This window comes from Rhinatrema bivittatum, chromosome 13, assembly GCF_901001135.1.
Source record: "Rhinatrema bivittatum chromosome 13, aRhiBiv1.1, whole genome shotgun sequence".
NCBI lineage: Eukaryota > Metazoa > Chordata > Amphibia > Gymnophiona > Rhinatrematidae > Rhinatrema > Rhinatrema bivittatum.
This window is the reverse complement of record NC_042627.1, coordinates 1,463,413-1,484,965: the sequence shown is the minus strand read 5'-3', so window position 1 is coordinate 1,484,965 and position 21,553 is coordinate 1,463,413. Positions and strand designations below refer to the sequence as shown.

The 21,553-nt window shown below is 41.2% G+C and overlaps 1 protein-coding gene across 1 annotated transcript; it reads right to left on the bottom strand.

Annotated features, from left to right (window-relative positions):
• Positions 1 to 2,559: 2,559 nt before the first annotated feature.
• LOC115075263 (olfactory receptor 13A1-like) lies at positions 2,560 to 3,501 on the bottom strand. The gene has a single exon (XM_029575557.1). The coding sequence runs from the start codon at positions 3,499 to 3,501 to the stop codon at positions 2,560 to 2,562; it is 942 nt and encodes a 313-aa protein (XP_029431417.1).
• Positions 3,502 to 21,553: the final 18,052 nt, after the last annotated feature.

The window sequence follows — 21,553 nt, the reverse complement described above, 5'->3', positions numbered from 1 at the left end:
TGTGACCAGTTTAAAGGGGATCAGGAGAATCTTCAAGCAGAAGCCTCGCTTTGCCTGTGCACATCAAAGCCACCGCTGCTGTGACTTCCTTAGCCTCAGTCAGATCCCAGACAACAGCAGAGGACACAGCAGGAATTCCACCGTCTGCCATGTCACACCGCATACCCCAACTTATTAAAGCTCTTCTCTAAAGAATGAGTGACTATATTTCATTTCATCTCACAAGAGAACAGAAAGAGCAAACTCTGAGGGACTTCTGTGACACAGCTGAGTTATCCCTCTGTGCTGGGGGCAATCAACTGCACCCATGAAGTGCTTTGGCCCCATAAGGAGAGTTATAGGAACAGGAAAAAGGTTCCCCTCCATGAATTATCACAGGTGACCGAGCCAGGATTGATATATTCTCTCCCAGTCTGCACTGGCTGAGGACACTGAGAGCAGAGGTGTAAGTAAGAAATGCTTCACTCTTAGGCAAGTTACAGCTTCTTCTCCTCATTTACTGAAGCCCATTGCATGATCTTTGCTTTCAGAGACCGTGACCCAGGAGAGCTCGTGTGACCCTAAATTCTATCCAGTTGCTCAGTTACACATTCATTCATTTCTTATTTATTTTCACTTCCTATTTATTATCACTATCAGAGGTAATTAGTTTACATGTATTTATTTAAAATATGTGTTATCCACCTTCCATAGTCCAGGGCAGGGTACATAATAAAACATACACAAAGTTGGGAACATATAAAGGACAATAAAACAGAGTGCTGTTTTTATCAGTGATTAAACAAGATCCTGAAAAGCAAGCTGGAATAAGTAAGTGGCTTGCTAAACAGTTTTGGCTCTTTCATTGAGCATAGCTCTGCAGACAAAGACTTCCACAGGCAGGAGCCCGTGACTGAAAATGGGTGTTCAAGTGTTGCATCTAGGTGAGCATATTTATAGGACAGAATGTCGATGAGGCCTTATTTTGATGACCAAAGAGAACATGCACATATACGAAGATTCAGTGTGGCACTGATCCAAGGCAAGGGGATGTTGTTACGAAGGTTATGAATGATGGAGGCAAGATTGCAGTGTATATAGAAGCTTTATCAGGAGCCAGCGTAAAAAAACCAGAACAGGTATAATATGTTTCTGAATGAGGCGACGAGCTGCGATATTTTTAATTGTCTGTAATGGGCGTGAGGCATAACAGGAAGACCAATAAGGAGCGATGTACAGTAGTCCACCCCTGAAAACAGAAACAATTGAGGGGGGGGGGGGGGCCAATAGGTGAACATTGCCAGAGTCCTGAAACCAAGTTTTCTTATTTGAATGAGAGTTGGTGAATGGAAATTTAAAGATAATACAAATTCTTTAAAAAATAATTCTTACACTGGAGGTAGACCCTTGGCCAAAGGTGGGGTTGACGCTACCCACAGGACAAGCCCTACGGGGCCCCACCATTGATAGGCAGAGCAGGCTGAGTGATGGAGGCCAGCGGGAGCTTCGCCAATAGCAGTCCTCGTTCCCCGCAGATTGAGCCCTTGGGTGCCAGGCCGGCTGGTCTTAGGTGGGCCTCCATCCGAGGACACCCAGGTTACGATGTCGTAAACAGGCAGGGGACAACAGTGGTACCAGGAAGATGAAGGTGAATTCAGATGAGGCAGGGATCCAGAGCCCTGGGCGCCAATGGAGTAAGGGAGGCAGGAGCCCTGGAGTACGGGAGTATGGGAGGCAAGACAGGTGGTGCCCGAGTAGTGGAAGGCTGAAGCCTGAAAGGCCAAGTCCAAGGTAATATCTGTAGAAGCAACGATGAGCAGGCTGTGGTCAGGACAGGCGGCAGACAAGGACAGGCGGTCAAATGAACAAGGGTCAAAATCAGAAGTCAGTCCAAGGATGGTCAGGGAAAGCAGGGGTCAAGCCAAAAGTCAATCCGAAAGTAGAAGATAAGGACCGGGTACAAGATACTTTGTCCCTCTCATCACTGTTCATACCACTGTTGGCTCTGCTTTACACTATCAGGACTCCTTGGGCTTCTCTTTGTCTCCTAGGCTGTGTAATTGATAGCTATAGGAGCAATTTTCAGTAGCCCACCTAGATTCATGGACCAAGGGAAAATTCCTCTTTGAAAATTATCTCCAAGTTCTGCAGGTGTACAAGTATCCATGAACCTTGCTCCTTCTCTTTCTACTGCACTTTTGAAAATATACATGAATTTTCAAAAATCAAATTTACTCATGAACTTTCCCTCTATCGACCCTACACCACCCCTAAGATGTTCCATTTTTCTGCAGCTAAATCTACTTAGTGAATATAGGGAGAAAGATTTAGCCACACTGAGAGGAAAATCTTCTACCCCCAGTGATGCAGACGAGTAACAACTTAGATATTCAGTGACCAGATACAGTCCTCTGAAAATTGTCAACAGTTGAAAATTCCCCATAATTCATTTCTGGCTTCTTGAACAAGGTCAGCTATGACACATAGCAGGGATGCAAGCTAAGCCTTAGACTGCTCCCAGTTATAAGTATATGCAGTCTCTACCCTTCTTTCTGTGTGCTAGTATATTTCAAACTGTTACTATCTTTGTGAAAATACAGTTCTTCCCACTAGTTTTCTAAGAGCATTGATAACCTCTTTGTTTCTTAAACTGTAAATAATAGGGTTCAGCACAGGAGAGATAATAGCATAAACTGCAGATATGACTTTGTCTGCCTCCAGGAAATTGCTGAAAGCAGGTCGAACATAAGTGTATATTACACCTCCATAGAATAATGATACAACGGTGAGGTGAGATGCACAGGTAGAGAACGCCTTCATCTTTTTATCAGCAGAACGGATTTTTAATATGGCTAAAATGATGTATGTGTAAGATATGACTGTTAAAAGGAAGCAAACCATGCCCATTAGAACATCTGCCATTATAATCATCACATTGTTGATGTAAGTGTCGGAGCAAGCTACCTTTAACACTGCTGGGATTTCACAGAAGAAGTGGTGAAGAATGTTTTTCTCACAGAATTTTAGCCTCAGAATTAAGCCAGTTTGCACCATTGAATTCATGAATCCACCCAGCCAGACAGCTGCAGCCAGAAGAAAGCAAGTCATCTTATTCATGATGGCTGCATAATGAAATGGAATGCATATTGCAACATAGCGATCGTACGCCATCACTGTCAAGAGCATGGTCTCTGTACTCAAGGCTCCAGAGAAGAAACATAACTGAGCAATGCATCCAGAATAGGAAATAGATTTCTCCTCTGACAGGATGACCTGTAAAATCTTAGGAATAGCAGCCGTTGTGCAACAGATGTCTAAGATGGACAAGTTGATGAGAAAGAAGTACATGGGAGTATGAAGACGTGAGTCAGTGGTAATGATGGTAGAGATCAAAGTATTGCCCAGCAAGGCTAGCATGTAGATAATAAAGAATATGGCAAAAAATATGGGTTGGAGGTGTGGTTCACTAGATAATCCCATCATATAAAATTTGATGGACATGGTCTGGTTCTTTCCTTCCATTGTGGCAGAAACTTTTATCTGTAGGAATAAAATAGAAAATAATATTAGAAAATTTGAAGTGAGTCCAATCATAAACATAGAATTAAAATATGATAATAACAATATAATTCAGAAAGCATGCCATCAGACACCCTTGCTGCAAAGGTTTTGCATTAAATTACATATGAACATAAGACGTGCCATATTGGGTCAGACCAAGGGTCCATCAAGCCCAACATCCTGTTTCTAACAGTGGCCAATCCCAGTCACAAGTAACTGGCAAATACACAAACATTAATTAGATTGATTAATAGTAGTTTATGGACTTCTCCTCTACGAACTTATCCAAACCTTTTTTAAACCCAGTTACACTAATTGCCATAAACACATCCTCTAGCAATGAATTTCAGAGCTTAATTATGTGTTGAGTGAACAATAATGTTCTCCAATTTGTTTTAAATGAGCTACTGGCTAACTTCATGGAGTGCCCCCTAGTTCTTTTATTGTCTGACAGGCCGATACAGAAAAATGCGCGGGAGAGCTGGCGAGTGCCCGCTCTCCCAGCGCATGCACAGGCCACTCTCCTGGGCACGTGATTCAGGAGGGTGGCCTATGCAAATTAGGGCCCTCGGTAAAAGAAGCGACGGCTGTCAGCGGGTTTGACAGCTGACGCTCAGTTTTTCCGGCATCGGTTCTCAAACCCGCTGACAGCCATGGGTTTGGAAAACGGACGCCGGCAAAATTGAGCGGCCATCTTCCGACCCGCGGGCCGTGGGCCAATTTTTTAATTTATTTTTTTTTTACTTTTGGGGTCTCCGATTTAATATCGCTATGATATTAAGTCGGAGGGTGTACAGAAAAGCAGTTTTTTTCTGCTTTTCTGTACACTTCCCCTCTGCTGTCCGAAATTAACGCCTACCTTTGGGCAGGCGTTAATTTCTGAAAGTAAAATGTGCGGCTTGGCTGCACATTTAATCACGATTTCAGGTCAGTGTTACAATCCAACATCTTCTCGAAAATGGACTACTGTAATTCACTGCTTCACGGTCTCCCATTCTACACCCTAAAGCCTCTTCAACTGTTACAGAACGCTACAGCAAGGTGTCTCACTAAATCCAACAAAAGAGATCATATAACACCAATTCTAAAGAAGCTCCACTGGCTCCCAGTCAAATCTCGAATCCTGTTTAAACTTCTATCAATCACCCACAAAGCCATATTCAACAACAATCCACTGGACCTCAGAATCCCTCTTCAGCTTCAGACGTCTTCCCGACCGCTAAGATTAGCACAAAGAGGAACTCTACATGCACCTCCCATGAAAACATCTTTAAGTAAAAGAGCTCTATCCACAGCAGGCCCCAAACAGTGGAATCTGCTTCCTCCAGAGCTAAGGCTGATACATTGCCCCAACACGTTCAAAAAAAGACTCAAGACATGGCTATTCGGTCAAGCATTCCCTTAACTTACTTAGTCTTCCACAGCTCCCATAGACTGTTTTCATACTGTTGACGTCCAGAACCTATGCTCATGTTTTTACTCATCAATAAGAAATTTCTCCCTCCTCCCCCCCTCCACGAACAACCTTCCTTCCCCCTCCCCCCCCCATCAGCAAACCTCCCTCCCCATGTGCTAGTCTCGCTCTAATAGTGCATACTGCTACTGTTCCTAGTTATGTTATATTATCCAAGTTGTTCACTCCCTTGTTCATTGTAAGACATATGTTGTCATTGTTTTCTACTTGTTATAATGTAAACCGGAGTGATAAGTAATTCTGTTACCTGAACTTCGGTATAAAAAAAGTTATAAATAAATAAACTATTATATTTTAATGTTTTACGGGATGTAGGGAAAGGTCAAGGCTTTAAACATAGTATATTTTTAAAGTTCTAATTAGCTGCTTTTTAAATGGTTTTAAAAGACCCAAAAAGGGTCTTTTATCAGTGCCTACAATTAAATCAGCAAGACTCAGCCATGTAAGAGAACGTGTTATATCTATTGCTGGAACAAAAGTCTGGAACTGACTACCAATGTATTTGAGATTACAGGCAGAAAAAAAGCAATTTAAAGTGGAACTGAAAACTTGGTTATTCAAGTGCGCCTTTACAGAGCATGAAACATCTTTACAGAGTATGAAACCTTAGATATAGGCTGCAAAACACCAGAATCTATTATGTGTGTAACGTTTATGAATTGTAATCACAATTAAAACTGTGTGCAATAATAAATTTGCTTTCCTGACTAAAAACTATTAGGAAAATACTTGCTGGAATACATTTTTTTTAAAACTTTAACAAAACTTCAGTAGTTCAGATTCACTTCTCACAGTATCTGGCAGCAAATTCCATAGAATAGGTCCAGCAACAAAAATGATTCTTTCTTATGAATCATATAACCAGACTTGCCAAAAGATACGAAATTCAAGTAAATTTTTGGAAAATGATCTGAGTAAGCATGCTGGTTGATAGATCTTAAGTGGTGAATTAAAATATAATCGAGAAATGCCATTAATTGCTTTCAAAATTAAAGTAATAATCTTGAATTTCACTTACCAAGAATTAGGTGGCCAGTGAAGTTTGGAGAGAGCAGCATAATGTGATCTCTTTACTTGGTGTCCATCATATGGCGAGCTGTGGAATTTTGTATGATTGTAAGGCTGGGGAAGGCCAAAGTAGAAGACATTACAAAAGCTCACCTGAGAAATTAAGACCTGGGTTTTAGTTCTCAGATCAGCTTCCAAGAGGAAAGGTTGAATGTGGAGCAATAGCCAGAGTTTATGAAAACAGTTGTGAATTAAATTACTGACCTGGGGTTTGAAAAATAAAGAAGAGTCAAATATGATCCCCAGATTCTGAAGTTTGCTAGATATAACTATAGGAACATTTACAAAAAAGCAAAAATGAAAGGATCAACTGGAGAATATCTATAAAGAAATAGAATTTCATTTTTTTTCAATTGAGCAAGAGCCTATTTTCAACAATCCAGTTCTTAATAGCAGGTAAACAACCAGAAGTTCTTACTAGTGTTATCCGAAATGGTAGATAAAACAGGTAAATAAAACTGGCTATCATCTGCGTATAAACGATAGCCAACAGACATGTTAGCTAAAAGGTGGCATAATGGGAACATATAAAGATTTAAAATGGTTGCCAGTAATGCAGACCCTTGAGGTATACCAGTATCAAATCCAAACAGATGAGACTTATTTCCTGAAATAATAACATGTTGAACGCGGGCAGATAAACATAAATGAAACCAAGCTAATGCAACTGAAGATAAACCATAATCTTGTAGGCAATGTAATACAATCTTGTGTGCCAATATATCAAACAAGAAGGTAATATTGAGCATTACAAGAAATAAATTGGTTCCTGTAACAAAACCTCACCAAATTACATCTAAAACAGACAAAATAAGTAATTATTACAGTCCCATGTGATGGTCAAAACCTAAATTGGAAATTGTCAAGGCCATTGCTTTGTTCAATGAAAGAATTTAACTATGAACCACTTTTTCAAGAATGTTAGCCAAAAATGGTAATGAAGAGATAGGCTGATAGATAGATCACACATATCTAAATTGGATTTTTTTTTTAACAATGAGCAATCTGAATAAGTTTTTAGTGTAGTAGGAACCACATCTTCAGACAAGGAAAAATTAACAAAGATGGTTAGAGGTTTACCTAATTCAGACCTCAGTATTTTAAAATGAGCATTAGAAAATTGCTGAGTGGGCAAAATGTGAGACAAAGACTGGAAACAAGTATCAACAATTTTGCTCTGAGAAGCTCAATCAAAAATTTCTCATCATTCAGATTTAGCAACACGGGTGCCAGGTAAAGCATCAGTACAGCTATGAAATTAATTTTCAAAAAGTTTCTACTCATCTGAAAAATGAGCTGGATTGAGACATGGAAGCTCAGCAGCAGCACTCTTGACGGTAAGAGTTTTAACAAAATTAAAAAGTTCCTTTGTCGGTTTGGGCAATTGTTGATGAGATTTAAGTAATATGATTTTTTAGAAGATTCAATCCTATTACTATAATTGCATAACACTGTATGATATTCCTCAAGGTTAGCAGGTGAAGGATATTTCCGCCAATGGTGCTCAATTTGTCAGAGTTGGCTTCTTATCAACAAGGAGTCTAGAGAACCATGGAATTGAGTAACTATGATTAACTGTTATACTAGAACATCATGTTAGTGAAGTTTGCCAACAAATAAGGGCAGACTGTATCAGTACAACTATCAAGATTTAGCTTAGGAAACCAACTTGAAGATAATTGGTCAGTTTATATGTTTCCTAGACTAATACATTTATTAGGAGAATAGCTATGATGAAAAAGAGTAAATCGCAGTTTTATCTTAAAGCAAATTAAAAAATGATCTGACCAAGGAATTGATTTCCATCTGAAATCAAAATTCACAGTAGAGAACCAATCTTGTGGAAAAGTGGGCCGTTAAGATAAGGCAAGGTTGGCGCTACCTCCAGGGGGTAGTTCCTGGAGGTCCTCTTCATCGGGCGGCAGTTCTGGGAGAGAAGACCCAACTGGACTTTCACCTATGCCAGCCCTTGTTCCCCGCAGGTTGAGCCCTTGGGTACTGCATCACACAGTTTTAATGCAAAGAGGTTCAGAAGGAGAGTCTGCAGAAGCCGCCATTCAGTTACAAACAACCCAGAGCAGAATAAAGTAAGAAAAATCATAAAAGATCTACAGCAACTATTCCTGGAGGATGAAACACTGAAAGAAATATTCCTGTTCCACTGATATTGGCTTTCAGTGAACCATCTAATCTGAACAAACATTAGTAAAAATGCAAGCTTCTAATGGAAACTCAGAAACTTCCCCCTGCAATGTACCCCACTGAAAACTACGCCAACCCTTATCACAGGACCCCCATAGTCACCTGCATGGGAAAGGAATCCAACAGAAGGGGATCCTACCATGTTTCTCCTCGAGTATCTGTTATTCAAGGCAGGAAATGTGAAGAAGAAGCAGGCTACATTGGTGAGACAGGCTAGACATGAAAGGCAAGAGTCAATTCACACCAACAAAAGATTTAACACCATAGGGAAGACCAGACCAACACCTCCATGGGGGACCAATTTTCTGAACCAGACCATTGCATCAGTGATCTTAAGATTAAGTATAATCAAAGGAAATGTTAAAACAATCCAAGAATGCCAGACCGACACCTCCAAGGGGGAGCAATTTTCTGACCCAGACCACTGCATCAGTGACTCCATGATCAGAATAATAAAAGGAAAATGTATAACAATCTAAGAATGCCAGACTTTTGAAATGATCAGGCACATTGTTACTGACAAAAAGGACTCTGTAAAAATGTAAGTTTCCTAATACATTACAGACCATAAAATTATATTGCCTGTCACCTTCTGATCACCCATCAGACCTCCTCCCTTCATGTTATCATTGGAAGGCCTTTTACGATTCACTTATTGCACCCACACTACTTTATATTTCCTGGTAATGCCACATTTGAATTCTGACCTGAAAAAGAGAGTATTAGCCCTCAAAAACTAGTCAAGAAATGTATTGTTAGTTCGATGAAAATGTTATTTTAATTGTTATTTGCTAAACTTTATCTCTGTAAATTTAGGAGTTCAGCCTTCTTTGAATATCAGACTTAATACGCTCAAATTTGTAAGATTTGTGGGGTACGAATATTGAGGGCAATTCTCAGGTGCTCTCCTGCTGAATCATAAGAACAGAAGTTGCCATAGTGGGTCCTACGGAGGGTCCATCAAGCCCAGCTTTCTGTGTGCAACAGTGGCCAATCCAGGTTATAATAAGTACCTGGCAAGTGCCAAACATTAAACAGATCCCATGCTGGTAATAAGTAATCGCTGTTTCCTAAGTCAACTTGACTAATAGCAGTTTATGGACCTCTCCTCCAGGAACTTATCCAAGCATTTTAAATATATTTATATTAGAATGTATGGTTATATCTTTGCTGGGCTGTTATTTTATGTATCAAAGTTTATCTAACTTTTTCTCATCTAATATTATTACTACTATTTATTATTTCTATATTGCTATAGATATGCAGACACATAGAAGAGACAGTTCCTGAACTATGGACCTGACAAACATACATAACAAACAAGTCTGTTAGAAGTGCACTTATTTTAGAGATGAGGTTAAGAAAAACAGCCTAAAAAAAGTAAGTTTATAAAAAGGATTTATTTGAAGAAGCCAGAGTGGGAACATAAAGTGCAACAAAAGTGTAAAGCATGGATTCAGGCGTTGGTGGTGGAAGAGAAAGGCAAGATAAGAGCGACTTGCTTGGGATCGAAGTTCACAAGGAAGAACGTAGGGAGAAAGAAGTTAATGGGGAGATGCAGGGTGAATGCACTTATAGGGGAGGTACAGAAGCTTGAGCTGGAGGCCGAAATGGACAGAGAGCCACTGTAGTGATCTGAGATGAGAGGTTACATGGTCAGAGGGTCATTAAAGGACGACAGATTGCAGTGGAGAAAGACTGTTGTGTGGGAGGACACTCTGTGTGACCCAGAGCACATTGCAATGGTCTGAATACGAGGTGATAAGAAATTGGATGCACATTTTGGTAGTGTGCTCAGAAAGGAAGGAACGGATTTTAGCAATGTTAAATATTATCTCTGATTGCATAGATTGTGAATACAAAGAAAGTAGGGGTTAAATTTTGTTTCTAAGCACATCTAGTATGTATGATGCTGAGTGATATATGTAATAATTAACCTAAGACACCAAAGTAATTAAAATAAATGTAACAATAAAAAATGCGAATAATTAATTAAGCATGACTTCTGTATAATCTGCCATTTAGCATTTTAGAGATGTGCATGCAGGCACATCTGGGGTGCTCATTTATATATCTCTGTGTACTGGAAAGATGGGTGAATTTTCTCATTGTTTTCACAAATTAAAAATTGACTAAATTGAAGAGCAACAAAGTCATTTGTCCAAGATCTCCCAGAGCTGGGATATGGAGATGAAGTGATGTGTAATAGTCACACCCTGGATGTACATTTACATCCCTATATTGTGCTTGATTCATAGCTCAGTATATACTAATCTATAGTACACAAGGTTAACTTGAGAAGAACAGTAACTATCACATCTACAGTAATCAAAGAGACTGTCAAGGTTTAACTAGGAACTGTTCTGGACTGGACAGGAGCCTTGCTCTACTCCACATATTCTGTGCTCACTTTCTGGATTGATGCAGTACATTACTGCTCTCTCATTACTCCATGAAAACAATCACTAAGGAGGTCATTGTCTATAGCTTTTGCACGTGATAGCGAGATCGGGGCGGAATCGGCACCGGAAGGGGAGGAGCAGGGGCAGCACCGGGGCGGACGCGGTAAGGACATCGCTGACGGCGAAAAGGTAAGGCCCCTTATCACCGCCAGTAACGCGCCCGATAGCACCACCTTTCTCAGTGGCACCAGTGGTTTGCAAAAGGCGGCAGCGATAGCACCGCGGTGGTGCGATCACTGCCGGCTTTCGCTGGCCCACACCCCCCGGTACCACGCGATTCACTAAGGCCTGCGATTTTAGAAAATCCTGGCCTAAGCGTCTTTATGGAGGTTAACCAGACTCAAAATCTGAATGTTCTAGTTTTGATTATTCTCTCCTCACAGAATCAATCTGCTCTTGGGTACATGCGGGCATCAGCATAGGACCCAGGAGCTGGTCTTCCAACCCTTCCCCTCTCCAGCATCAGCAAGAAGAAGGAGCAGCTTTCTAGCGAGCCACAGTTCCAGTCCCAGGGCAAAGTTCAGAGCTTTACCAGTCTACAATGTCCCCTGACAGCGCCCCGCAATTTAAAAACTAAAATGGTCTAATGCCTCCCCCGCCCCCCAAATGTCCAGCTCCACACCAAGCTTGACTGCACTACGTCCAGCTTTGGAAATGATATAAGGGGCTGGGGTGGATGCTCACACACAAGAGCAGAGACAGCAGGCACAGAGATCTGTGAAACCTCTCTCTCTTCTTATCAGACCAATTTTAAAAACCACAGGCACAACCAAATCTTCACAAAGAACCATCAGCAAACGTTTGTGGGCCTGGTCTGTAAATCTCTTCGACTGTAAGTCTACGCTGCCATCATTCATATCCCAGGAATTACGAGAAAAATAACAGATTTACTTACAGCAGCTGCAGGACAAACAGACTCCTCACCCTCTCCGGCTGTAGCAGTGACATCAGGCACAGTATTTAAGCAAAAGAAATACTTCAGTGACTCGATCTCTGGAGCATTAAAAGTTAAAAATCTATAGAACTTGAATAACAATAAAGTTTCCAGAACATTTCTTTGGGAAGTTGATTCTTCACTGCTGTGAAGTTCTCTGAGCAGCAGTAATTTTCCCACAAGTATTTCCTCTCTCCTGCCATAGGAAAAGGTTCAGACTTCTGCTCTGGAGACTGGAAAAGTTTTTAGTAACAGTAAATAACAGCTGCTAAGGACTAATAAAGTCCAGCTTCTCAACCTTTCACAGACATTTCAGAAACTTCTATTTATTTATTAATTTTACAAGAATTTGCTGTATATACCACCTTCAGGATAAAATAAAAACGTTTTGCAATTTGAATATACTTGAAATGCAAAGTAAATAAATACCAGAAAAATCAAAGGTAAAAAAGCTCATAATTATAAATACAGACAAACAACCTCAACTAAAATAATAAAATGCTCCTGGTTAAAATGACTTACTTACATAACCTATTAAAACAAAACTTTAGGGCCTGATTTTAGAAAACATTTATACAAATAAAACTGGGTTTTACTCAAGTAAATGCACTTTACTCCAGTTACTGGGCTTTTGAAAATTGCTACAGAATATGCCATTGAATTGTAGAGATGCGCATTCTTTTATCACGAATTAGGCAATTTCAGAGTGGATTACATTCAGGTACTATAGGTATTACACTGACTTGCATAAATAGATTTGAAAATTCACCGAAGTGTAAACTGAAACTGACGTCAGTCAGCCTGCTTATTGCCATACTCTGCCATGTATGAAGAATACATTTTTCTACAGAACAAATTAATGCTTGGGTTGTTCACATTATAAAAGGCTTCTTAAGTGGACAATGAAACACTGTAAAATTTGAATAAATTTGTAAGAAGCAAAGTCCCTCAGGGAAAAATAAATAACCAAGGTTTGGTCATTGGAGGGAAAAAAATAGGGTGGGGGGGGGGGGTAGGAGAATGGTTATTCAGGACAAGAATATTTGCCTCTACTCCAAAGCTTTGCAAATTCCAGGAATATAAAGTTCCTCCGATGCATGCGCTGGCCCATAGGAAAGTTGCCTTTGGAAATGAGCTTGCAGGCCTATGGTCAGTTTAACAATGACCCTTAATCTTAAATTGGTTCATAAGAACATAAGAACATGCCATACTGGGTCAGACCAAGGGTCCATCAAGCCCAGCATCCTGTTTCCAACAGTGACCAATCCAGGCCATAAAAACCTGGCAAGTACCCAAAAACTAAGTGAATAGCAGGGTTCAAGACAATATAGAGATTAAGCTCATGAGCTGCTCAGTTCTGCCACTGAAACAAACTAGGAGAAGGTTCAAGCAACAGACGTGTTTATTCCCAATATAACATAATGAGCATTCAGCAAAGTATGCAGTGCTCTGATAGAAAGCACTATCTATCCCTCTGACACATGCACAGCTGCTACACTATGATCTCTGAAAGGTTTATGTAGTAAGCACAAGGTGGCCACTAGGGATGTGAATCGTTTTTTGACGATTTAAAATATCGTCCGATATATTTTAAATCGTCAAAAATCGTTAGAGCCACGATACAATACCAATTCCCCCGATTTATCGTCAAAAAATCGTAAATCGGGGGAAGGGGGAGGGCAGGAAAACCGGCACACTAAAACCCCCTAAAACCCACCCCCGACCCTTTAAATTAAATCCCCCCCCCAAATGCCTTAAATTACCCTGGGGTCCAGCGGCGGTCCATAGCTAAATCGGGGGAAGGGGGAGGGCAGGAAAACCGGCACACTAAATCCCCCTAAAACCCACCCCCGACCCTTTAAATTAAATCCCCCCCCCCCAAATGCCTTAAAGTACCCTGGGGTCCAGCGGCGGTCCGAAACGGGCCGAAAACCGGCACACTAAATCCCCCTAAAACCCACCCCCGACCCTTTAAATTAAATCCCCCCCCCCCGCCCCCCCCCAAATGCCTTAAAGTACCCTGGAGTCCAGCGGCAGTCCGAAACGGGCTCCTGCTGTTGAAGTGTGTTGTCTTCAGCCGGCGCCATTTTGCAAAATGGCCACCGCAAAATGGCGGCGGCCATAGACCAACACGATTCGACCGCAGGAGGTTGCTTCCGGACCCCCGCTGGACTTTTGGCAAGTCTTGTGGGGGTCAGGAGGCCCCCCAAGCTGGCCAAAAGTCTCTGGGGGTCCAGCAGGCATCCGGGAGCGATCTCCTGCCGCGAATCGTTTTCCGTACGGATAATGGCGCCGGCAGGAGATCGACTGCTGGAGGTCGTTCAGCGAGGGTTCTGGACCTCAGCTGAACGACCTCCTGCAGTCGATCTCCTGCCGGCGCCATTATCCGTACGGAAAACGATTCGCGGCAGGAGATCGCTCCCGGACGCCCGCTGGACCCCCAGAGACTTTTGGCCAGCTTGGGGGGGCCTTCTGACCCCCACAAGACTTGCCAAAAGTCCAGCGGGGGTCCGGAAGCGACCTCCTGCGGTCGAATCGTGTTGGTCTATGGCCGCCGCCATTTTGCGGCGGCCATTTTGCAAAATGGCGCCGGCTGAAGGCAACACGCTTCAACAGCAGGAGCCTGTTTCGGACCGCCGCTGGACCCCAGGGTACTTTAAGGCATTTGGGGGGGTTGGGGATTTAATTTAAAGGGTCGGGGTGGGTTTTAGGGGGATTTAGTGTGCCGGTTTTCCTGCCCTCCCCCTTCCCCCGATTTAGCTATGGACCGCCGCTGGACCCCAGGGTAATTTAAGGCATTTGGGGTGGGGGATTTAATTTAAAGGGTCGGGGGTGGGTTTTAGGTGGTTTTAGTGTGCCGGTTCACGATTTTAACGATTTTCACGATATTCTAAACACCCAAACGGCAACGATACGATTCCCTCCCCCTCCCAGCCGAAATCGATCGTTAAGACGATCGAGGACACGATTCACATCTCTAGTGGCCACATAAAATGAGAGAACATTTTTCCCTAATGAAGTGGGATGAAATCTTTGGGTTATGCAGATGGTGAAGTAGATCAGGATGGGCAGAGCAGGGGTAGCTTACAGGACTCTGGACTGGTCATGCAGACAAACCACACTATCCTCTTTTCCATGAACTCCGGTTCATGAAATATCCCCTAGGGATGTGAATTAATTTAAAACAAAAGCACAACATTTGACAAATAAGGCTGAAACCTTTCATTTGGTGACCCTGAAACAAATATGCCTGAATGAAACAAACCTTATTCACTGCATTCATTTTAAATTAATGCATTTGACCTAGGCCTAGGCCTCACATAGGGCACAGGCTAAGGCCTACTCTTGACTATGATTCTGGCTCTTTGGCCTAGGTGAAGGCCCAAGCCTGGGGCCTCACCTAGGGCATAGACTGAGGCCCATAGCCGGGACCACAATCTAGGCCCGAGCATGATACTACAGTCTCGATCTAGGCCTGGGCCAACATCAGGGCCTTGACTGAGCCCCTCCCCACTAATAGAGACTTAGCTGATCCATTGGGTATCCGCAGATGTGCCCAGGCAAACTCTCAATTCCTAGGCCTGATGGCAGGTCCTTGACCTGGATCCAGGCCCGATGCCAGGGCTTGACCCGTAGGCTGGGTTTGATGCCTGGGCTGTATCTCAGGGAGGTGCAGCTGTGTGTGTATTTTGCGGGAGACTACGGCGGGAGGCTAACACCTGTGTTTTGTCCCATGCCTTGAGCTTTTCCCATGGTTCTACTATTTTCTCCTGGTTTTGGAAACAAGGCTGTCTGTATCTCTGGGATATGCCTTTCTCTTTCCACTCCCTCTACTCCTTATGGAGGTTTGGGGATAGGGGCGTTTGCTGAGCTATACTGGGATATTTTGCTGCCTGCGTGCTCTGCTTTGGAAAGACAGGATTTGGCATTATATTACCTGGTTTTTCCTTCAACAATTGAACCATACTTTTGGACAGCTGTAATTACTACCAAGATTCTTTTAAATCAGATATCAATTCTTGAATTTTTTTTCCTCTAATTTTAAATTATCTTCTTGCAAGTTTAAATTCTCTTTCTGTAGCTGGTAAAGAAGAGCTGCATTATGTTTACTTTGTTTTTCTGCAGAGTGCTGTTTACTTTGCCTTTGTACTGAAAGCTGTTGGGTTAATGTTCTACTTTCAGCTTTTAACAACTCAATCTCCTGAAGAGACAAGTTTTGGAATTCAAGCAGTTGGATTCTTTGATCCTTTCTACTATTTTGACTATTAATCCCAGCTAATTGCATATGTAGTTCTTTCAATTGGTTTTTTTAAAGACTTTACCTTTTTGTCTGACTGTTCTTTCTGCATTTTGATAGCTGATTCTAATTCCTGAATCCTATTTGTTTCATCATCAGAAACCCGCTCAGAGTCCCTCTCCTGTTCTTTCTCTCTGATTATCTCCAGCAATGTTTGTATTTATCCAAGGTATTGAGGTAGTTTATCTAAATGAGGATCTGTAAGCTAGGCTTCAGTGACCTTTTCTCTAAAGCTTCTATTTTTTATGTTAATTCAAGATTTCGTTTTGCTATTAGCTTGTGATCTGTTTCCTGCAGTACACATTTTTGAATGATATCATCCATCTCTGCCCTTAACTGACTAATGTTTTTTCCAATTACCTGATTTGTTTCATGTAGATGTGAGTTATACCTTTGCAGTAATTCTCTCACTAGCACTTCATTTTCTAGTTCTACTAAATCTACCTATGCAGATGACATTATTATTGTGGATGGGTGCGGTCAATCCTGTCTCAGGGAAGCTCCAAAGTGTAAGCAGGTTTAGGTGTGCAGGGATCTGTCTGCTACAAGACACTGCCAGTTGCCGTTCCACATTACTTGTGATCCTAAGTCAGGGAAAAGACATCATGTAGTATCCTGAGAAATAGACTTTTATTTATCAGATTTGGCAGGACATAGAGATAGGAATTGTCATTTCCTAAATGCTAACATCCTGACCACTAACCACCAGTTTTCATCAAAGTTCTGTATCATGGGTGATAACAAAATATAAGAACATAAGTTATGCCACACTGGGTCAGACTAAAGTTCCATCAAGCCCAGCATCGTTTCCAACAGTGGCCAATCCAAGTCACAAGTACCTGGCAAGTACCCAAACATTTTATATAAATCTCAAGCTACTATTGCTTATTAATTAATAGCAGTTTATGTATTTTTCCTCTAGGAATTTATCCAAACGTTTTTAAACCACATCCTCTGACAATGAATTCCAGAGCTTAACTATGTGCCGAGTGAAAAATAATTTTCTTTGATTTGTTTTAAATCAGCTACTTGTTATCTTCATGGAGTGCCCCCTGGTCCTTCTATTATCTGAGAGAGTAAATAACCGATTTACATTAACTTGTTCAAGTCCTTTCATGATTTTGTTGACCTCTATCATATCCCCACCCCCAGTTGTCTCTTTTCCAAAACTGAACAGCCCTAACTTCCTTAGCCTTTCCTCACAGGGCAGCTTTTCCATGTTACTTATCATTTTGGTTGCTCTTCTCTGCACTTTTTCCAGTGCAACTATATTTTTTTTGAGATGCAATGATTAGAATTCCATACAGTATTCAAGGTGTGGTCTCACCATGGCACCATACAGAGGCATTATTACATCCATCATTTTATTTGCCATTCCCTTCTTAATAATTCCTAATAGTCTGTTCTTAATTGCCACAGCACACTGAGCTAATGATTTCAATGTATTATTCACTATGATGCTTAGATCTCTTTCCTGGGTGGTAGCTCCTAAGATAGAACCTAACATTGTGTAACTATAGCAAGGATTATTTTTCCCTATATGCATCACTTTGCACTTGTCCACATAAAATTTATCTGCCTCCTGTGAGACCAGAAGATTGGGCTTCCAAACGGCAGATGACATTTAACGTGGACAAGATCTCTGTACTGCCATTCATTTTATTCAGAATGGCTGTTGTGACATGGCCCATAACATCTTTGGTGATGTTTTCTGCTGCACTTTTCATGTTCAGTTTAACAATCTTAAAACCCCTTCTCAAAAGTGGTATTGCTTTTCTAAAGTAACTATGAAGATAGTCTGCTTAAGATATTATTACTCAAGGCTTACTTACTCACACTGGGTCCAACTTCAGGTGCTACCTCTGTTCACCCCTGAGGCAGGTTCTGGCTGGGGAGCTGGAGAACGTGGCCAGGGAAGAGACCTGTTTCCTGGGCTTGGTACTTGCAGAGTGGGCAGGCTGTCCAGCGAGGAGACTAGCTTCTGGCTCTGGTGCTCCCTGGCCATCTGGGCTTGGCCTCACCCTTCACCATCTATGACTCTGCGTTTGAGCTGAGCTCAACTCTCTCTGATCACCTGGCCACACCGAGTCTTCTCGGTCTTTCTCCGTTTTGCTTTAAATGTGCTACTTGCTAACATAGAAACATAGAAATGACAGCAGAAGAAGACCAAACGGCCCATTCAGTCTGCCCAGCAAGCTTCCACACTTGTTTTTTTCTCATACTTAACTGTTACTCTTTGGCTTTTAGTAACCTTTTGGTTCCAATTCCCTTCCACCCCCGCCATTAATGTAGGGAGCAGTGCTGGAGCTGCATCTAAGTGAAGTATCCAGCTTGATTGGTTAGGGGTAGTAACTGCCTCCATAAGCTTGCTATTCCCATGCTTATTTGTTTACCCAGCCTGTGCAATTCAGTCATTGTTGGTTATTGTCTGAATATAAATCCTCTTTTCATCATTCCCTCTGCTGTTGAAGCAGAGAGCTATGCTGAATAAGCATTGAAGTGAAGTATCAGGCTTAATTGATTCGGGGTAGTAACCGCCGTAACAAGCAAGCTACACCCATGCTTATTTGTTTACCCAGACTATGTAATTTAGGCCTTGTTGGTTGTTGTCTGAATATAAATCATCTTTTCATTCATTTCCCCCTGCTGTTGAAGCAGAGAGCTATGCTGGATAAGCAGAGAGCTATGCTGGATATGCATTGAAAGTGAAGTATCAGGCTTATTTGGTTTGGGGTAATAACTACCGTAACAAGCAAGCTACTCCCTGCTTTTTTGTGAATGCAAATCCATTTTTTCCACATTTCCTCTTGCCATTGAAGCATAGAGCAATGTTGGAGTTGCATTAACCGTGTGTATGTTTATTGAATAAGGGTATTATCTCCAGGTAGTAGCTGTCATTCCTGCAGCCACCCTCTCTTCATACACATACTCTAGATTTTATGGATCCACAGTGTTTATCCCACGCCCCTTTGAAGTCCTTCACAGTTTTGGTCTTTACCACTTCCTCTGGAAGGGCATTCCAGGCATCCACCACCCTCTCCGTAAAGAAATACTTCCTGACATTGGTTCTGAGTCTTCCTCCCTTGAGCTTCAAATCATGACCCCTGAATCTGCTTATTTTTTTTCCAACGGAAAAGGTTTGACGTTGTCTTTGAATCATTAAAACCTTCAAGTATCTGAAAGTCTATATCATATCATTTCATGGAGTGCCCACTAGTTCTTCTATTATCTGAAAGAGTAAATAACCAATTTACATTTACCCAATTTACATTTACCAATTTACATTTACCAATTTACATTTACCCATTCTAAATCTCTCAAGATTTTATAGACCTCTATTATATCCCCCCTACATCCATCTCTTCTCCAAGTTGAACAGTCTTAACCTCTTTAGATTTTCCTCATAGGGAATCCATTCCATCCCCTTTATCATTGTGGTCACCCTTCTCTGTACCATATCCAGAGCAACCGTATCATTTTTGAGATGTGGCGACCAGAATTGTACACAGTATTCAAGGTGCGGTCTCACCAAGGAGCGATACAGAGGCATTATGACATTTTCCATTTTATTCACCATTCCCTTCCTAATAATTCCTAACATTCTATTTACTTTTTTGCTCTTTGTTGTGCCTTGGGTTGCCCTCTTTCATGCCACTAGTTAATGCTGTTTTCCCCTTTTTTGGTGCCTTGGGATCTTTATCCTACTGAATTTGCCATTTTAAGAACATAAGAAATTGCCATGCTGGGTCAGTCCAAGGGTCCCTCAAGTCCAGCATCCTGTTTCCAACAGAGGCCAAACCAGGCCACAAGAACCTGGCAATTACCCAATTTTATCCCTCTCTCTGTGCTATGGAGTGTTAATACCACTGTTGTTGATACCACTGTTGTCCCTCTAATTGTGCCTTGGAGTGTTCTCACCATTGGTTTTTGAAGCTTTGTCCCTTTCACATATCTTTGTGCTGTTCATGCCCCTGTTGATTCTGCTTTACACTGTCATGACTCCTTGGGCTTTTCATGCCACTCTTGTTGCCAGTTTGCCTCATAGGGATCAATAATAAAGTCACCTAGCTTGAATTCTTGATAATTATGGGTGAAATATTTAATAGCCAATCTAGATTTGCAGCTAAACATGTATCTATTGACCTTTCTCTTCTTATTTCTTCTTCACCTTTGAAAATATTCATGTATGTATGAAAATCAAATCTTCTCATGTATTTTCCCTCCTTCCCTCAACCCAACTCTGCCCCTAAGATGGCAGCTAAATCAATCAACCTAGTGAAAATAGGAAGAAATTTGAGGAGAAAAATTTCACCCCAAGGGATCTAGCTGAGTAAACCCTTAGAACCATCTGAAAATTGTCCTCAACAATTGAACCTTCCCTTCCTTTTTCCAAATCTTGGTCTAAAACCTTTGCTTTACTTCAACTCTACTTAACAACAATAAAAACCTGGCTTTCTCACAACAGACTAAAATTAAATGCCTCAAAAAGAGAGCTAATTTACCTGTCCACAGTACCAGATTCTATTCACCAACCCCCACAAAGTTTTAGATTTGAAGGGCAATCAATACCTATTAAAGCCACATGCAAAAAACCTAGGTATGCTTATTGATTCCAGACTCGCAATGACCAATAACATTAAAGCCACAGTAAAAAAAAAATCCTTTTTTAAGTTACATATGCTGAAACAACTAAAACCTCTGTTACTACCTTCAGATTTCCGCTCAGTCACACAAGTTTTGATTTTAACAAACTTGGACTATTGTAATTCATATTTAGGACTACCCACATCAACTATCCACCCCCTGCAACTCGTCCAAAATGCTAAAGCTCAGATCCTGTTAGTGTTTAACTTACCTCGGAGAGAACTCATCACGCCTATCCTCCAGCAACTCCATTCGCCACCTGTATCTTATCACATCACCTATAAAATTCTGTCAATTATCCACAATTTGTTATATAACTCTAACTCAATTTGGCTCTGCTCTCTACTAAGAATATATAAACCCACTCGAGAGCTTCAATCCATGGACAAATGCACATTAGAAGTACCGTCTGTAAAAATCGCAAGTTTAGCACTCACACGAAAGCAGGTCTTCTCCACTGTGGGCCCGATCCTGTGGAATTCTCTCCCGGAACAAATTTGCTTAACCTCCAAATCTAAAGAATCTAAGAAAGCTCTGAAAACTTATCTTTATACTACTGCCTATAATATTCAATAACTATTACCGCATACTCACTGCAGAAACTGTCTTAATAATGTTTTTACTGTAAATGTGTTTTATTTTATGATAGCTTAGTTTGTCTTTTAACTGTGAATGTCTTACTGTAAACCGCTCAGACGGGCAGATCCCTGCCATATTTGCGGTATATAAAAACTTTTAAATAAGCAAATAAATAAATAAATAGATAGATAGATAAATAATTAAATAATCAAATAATTAGATCATGGATTCTTGAACAAAGTCATCTATAACATAGAGAAGGAGTGCAAGTCAAGTGATAGTCTACTCCCTGTTATAAATATATTTAGTCTCTGCCCTTCTTTCTGAGTACTATAATATATTTTAAATGGTTA

Excerpts from the sequence above, each read along its gene's own strand:
- LOC115075263 (XM_029575557.1), bottom strand. The coding sequence starts at position 3,501 with ATGGAAGGAAAGAACCAGACCATGTCCATCAAATTTTATATGATGGGA.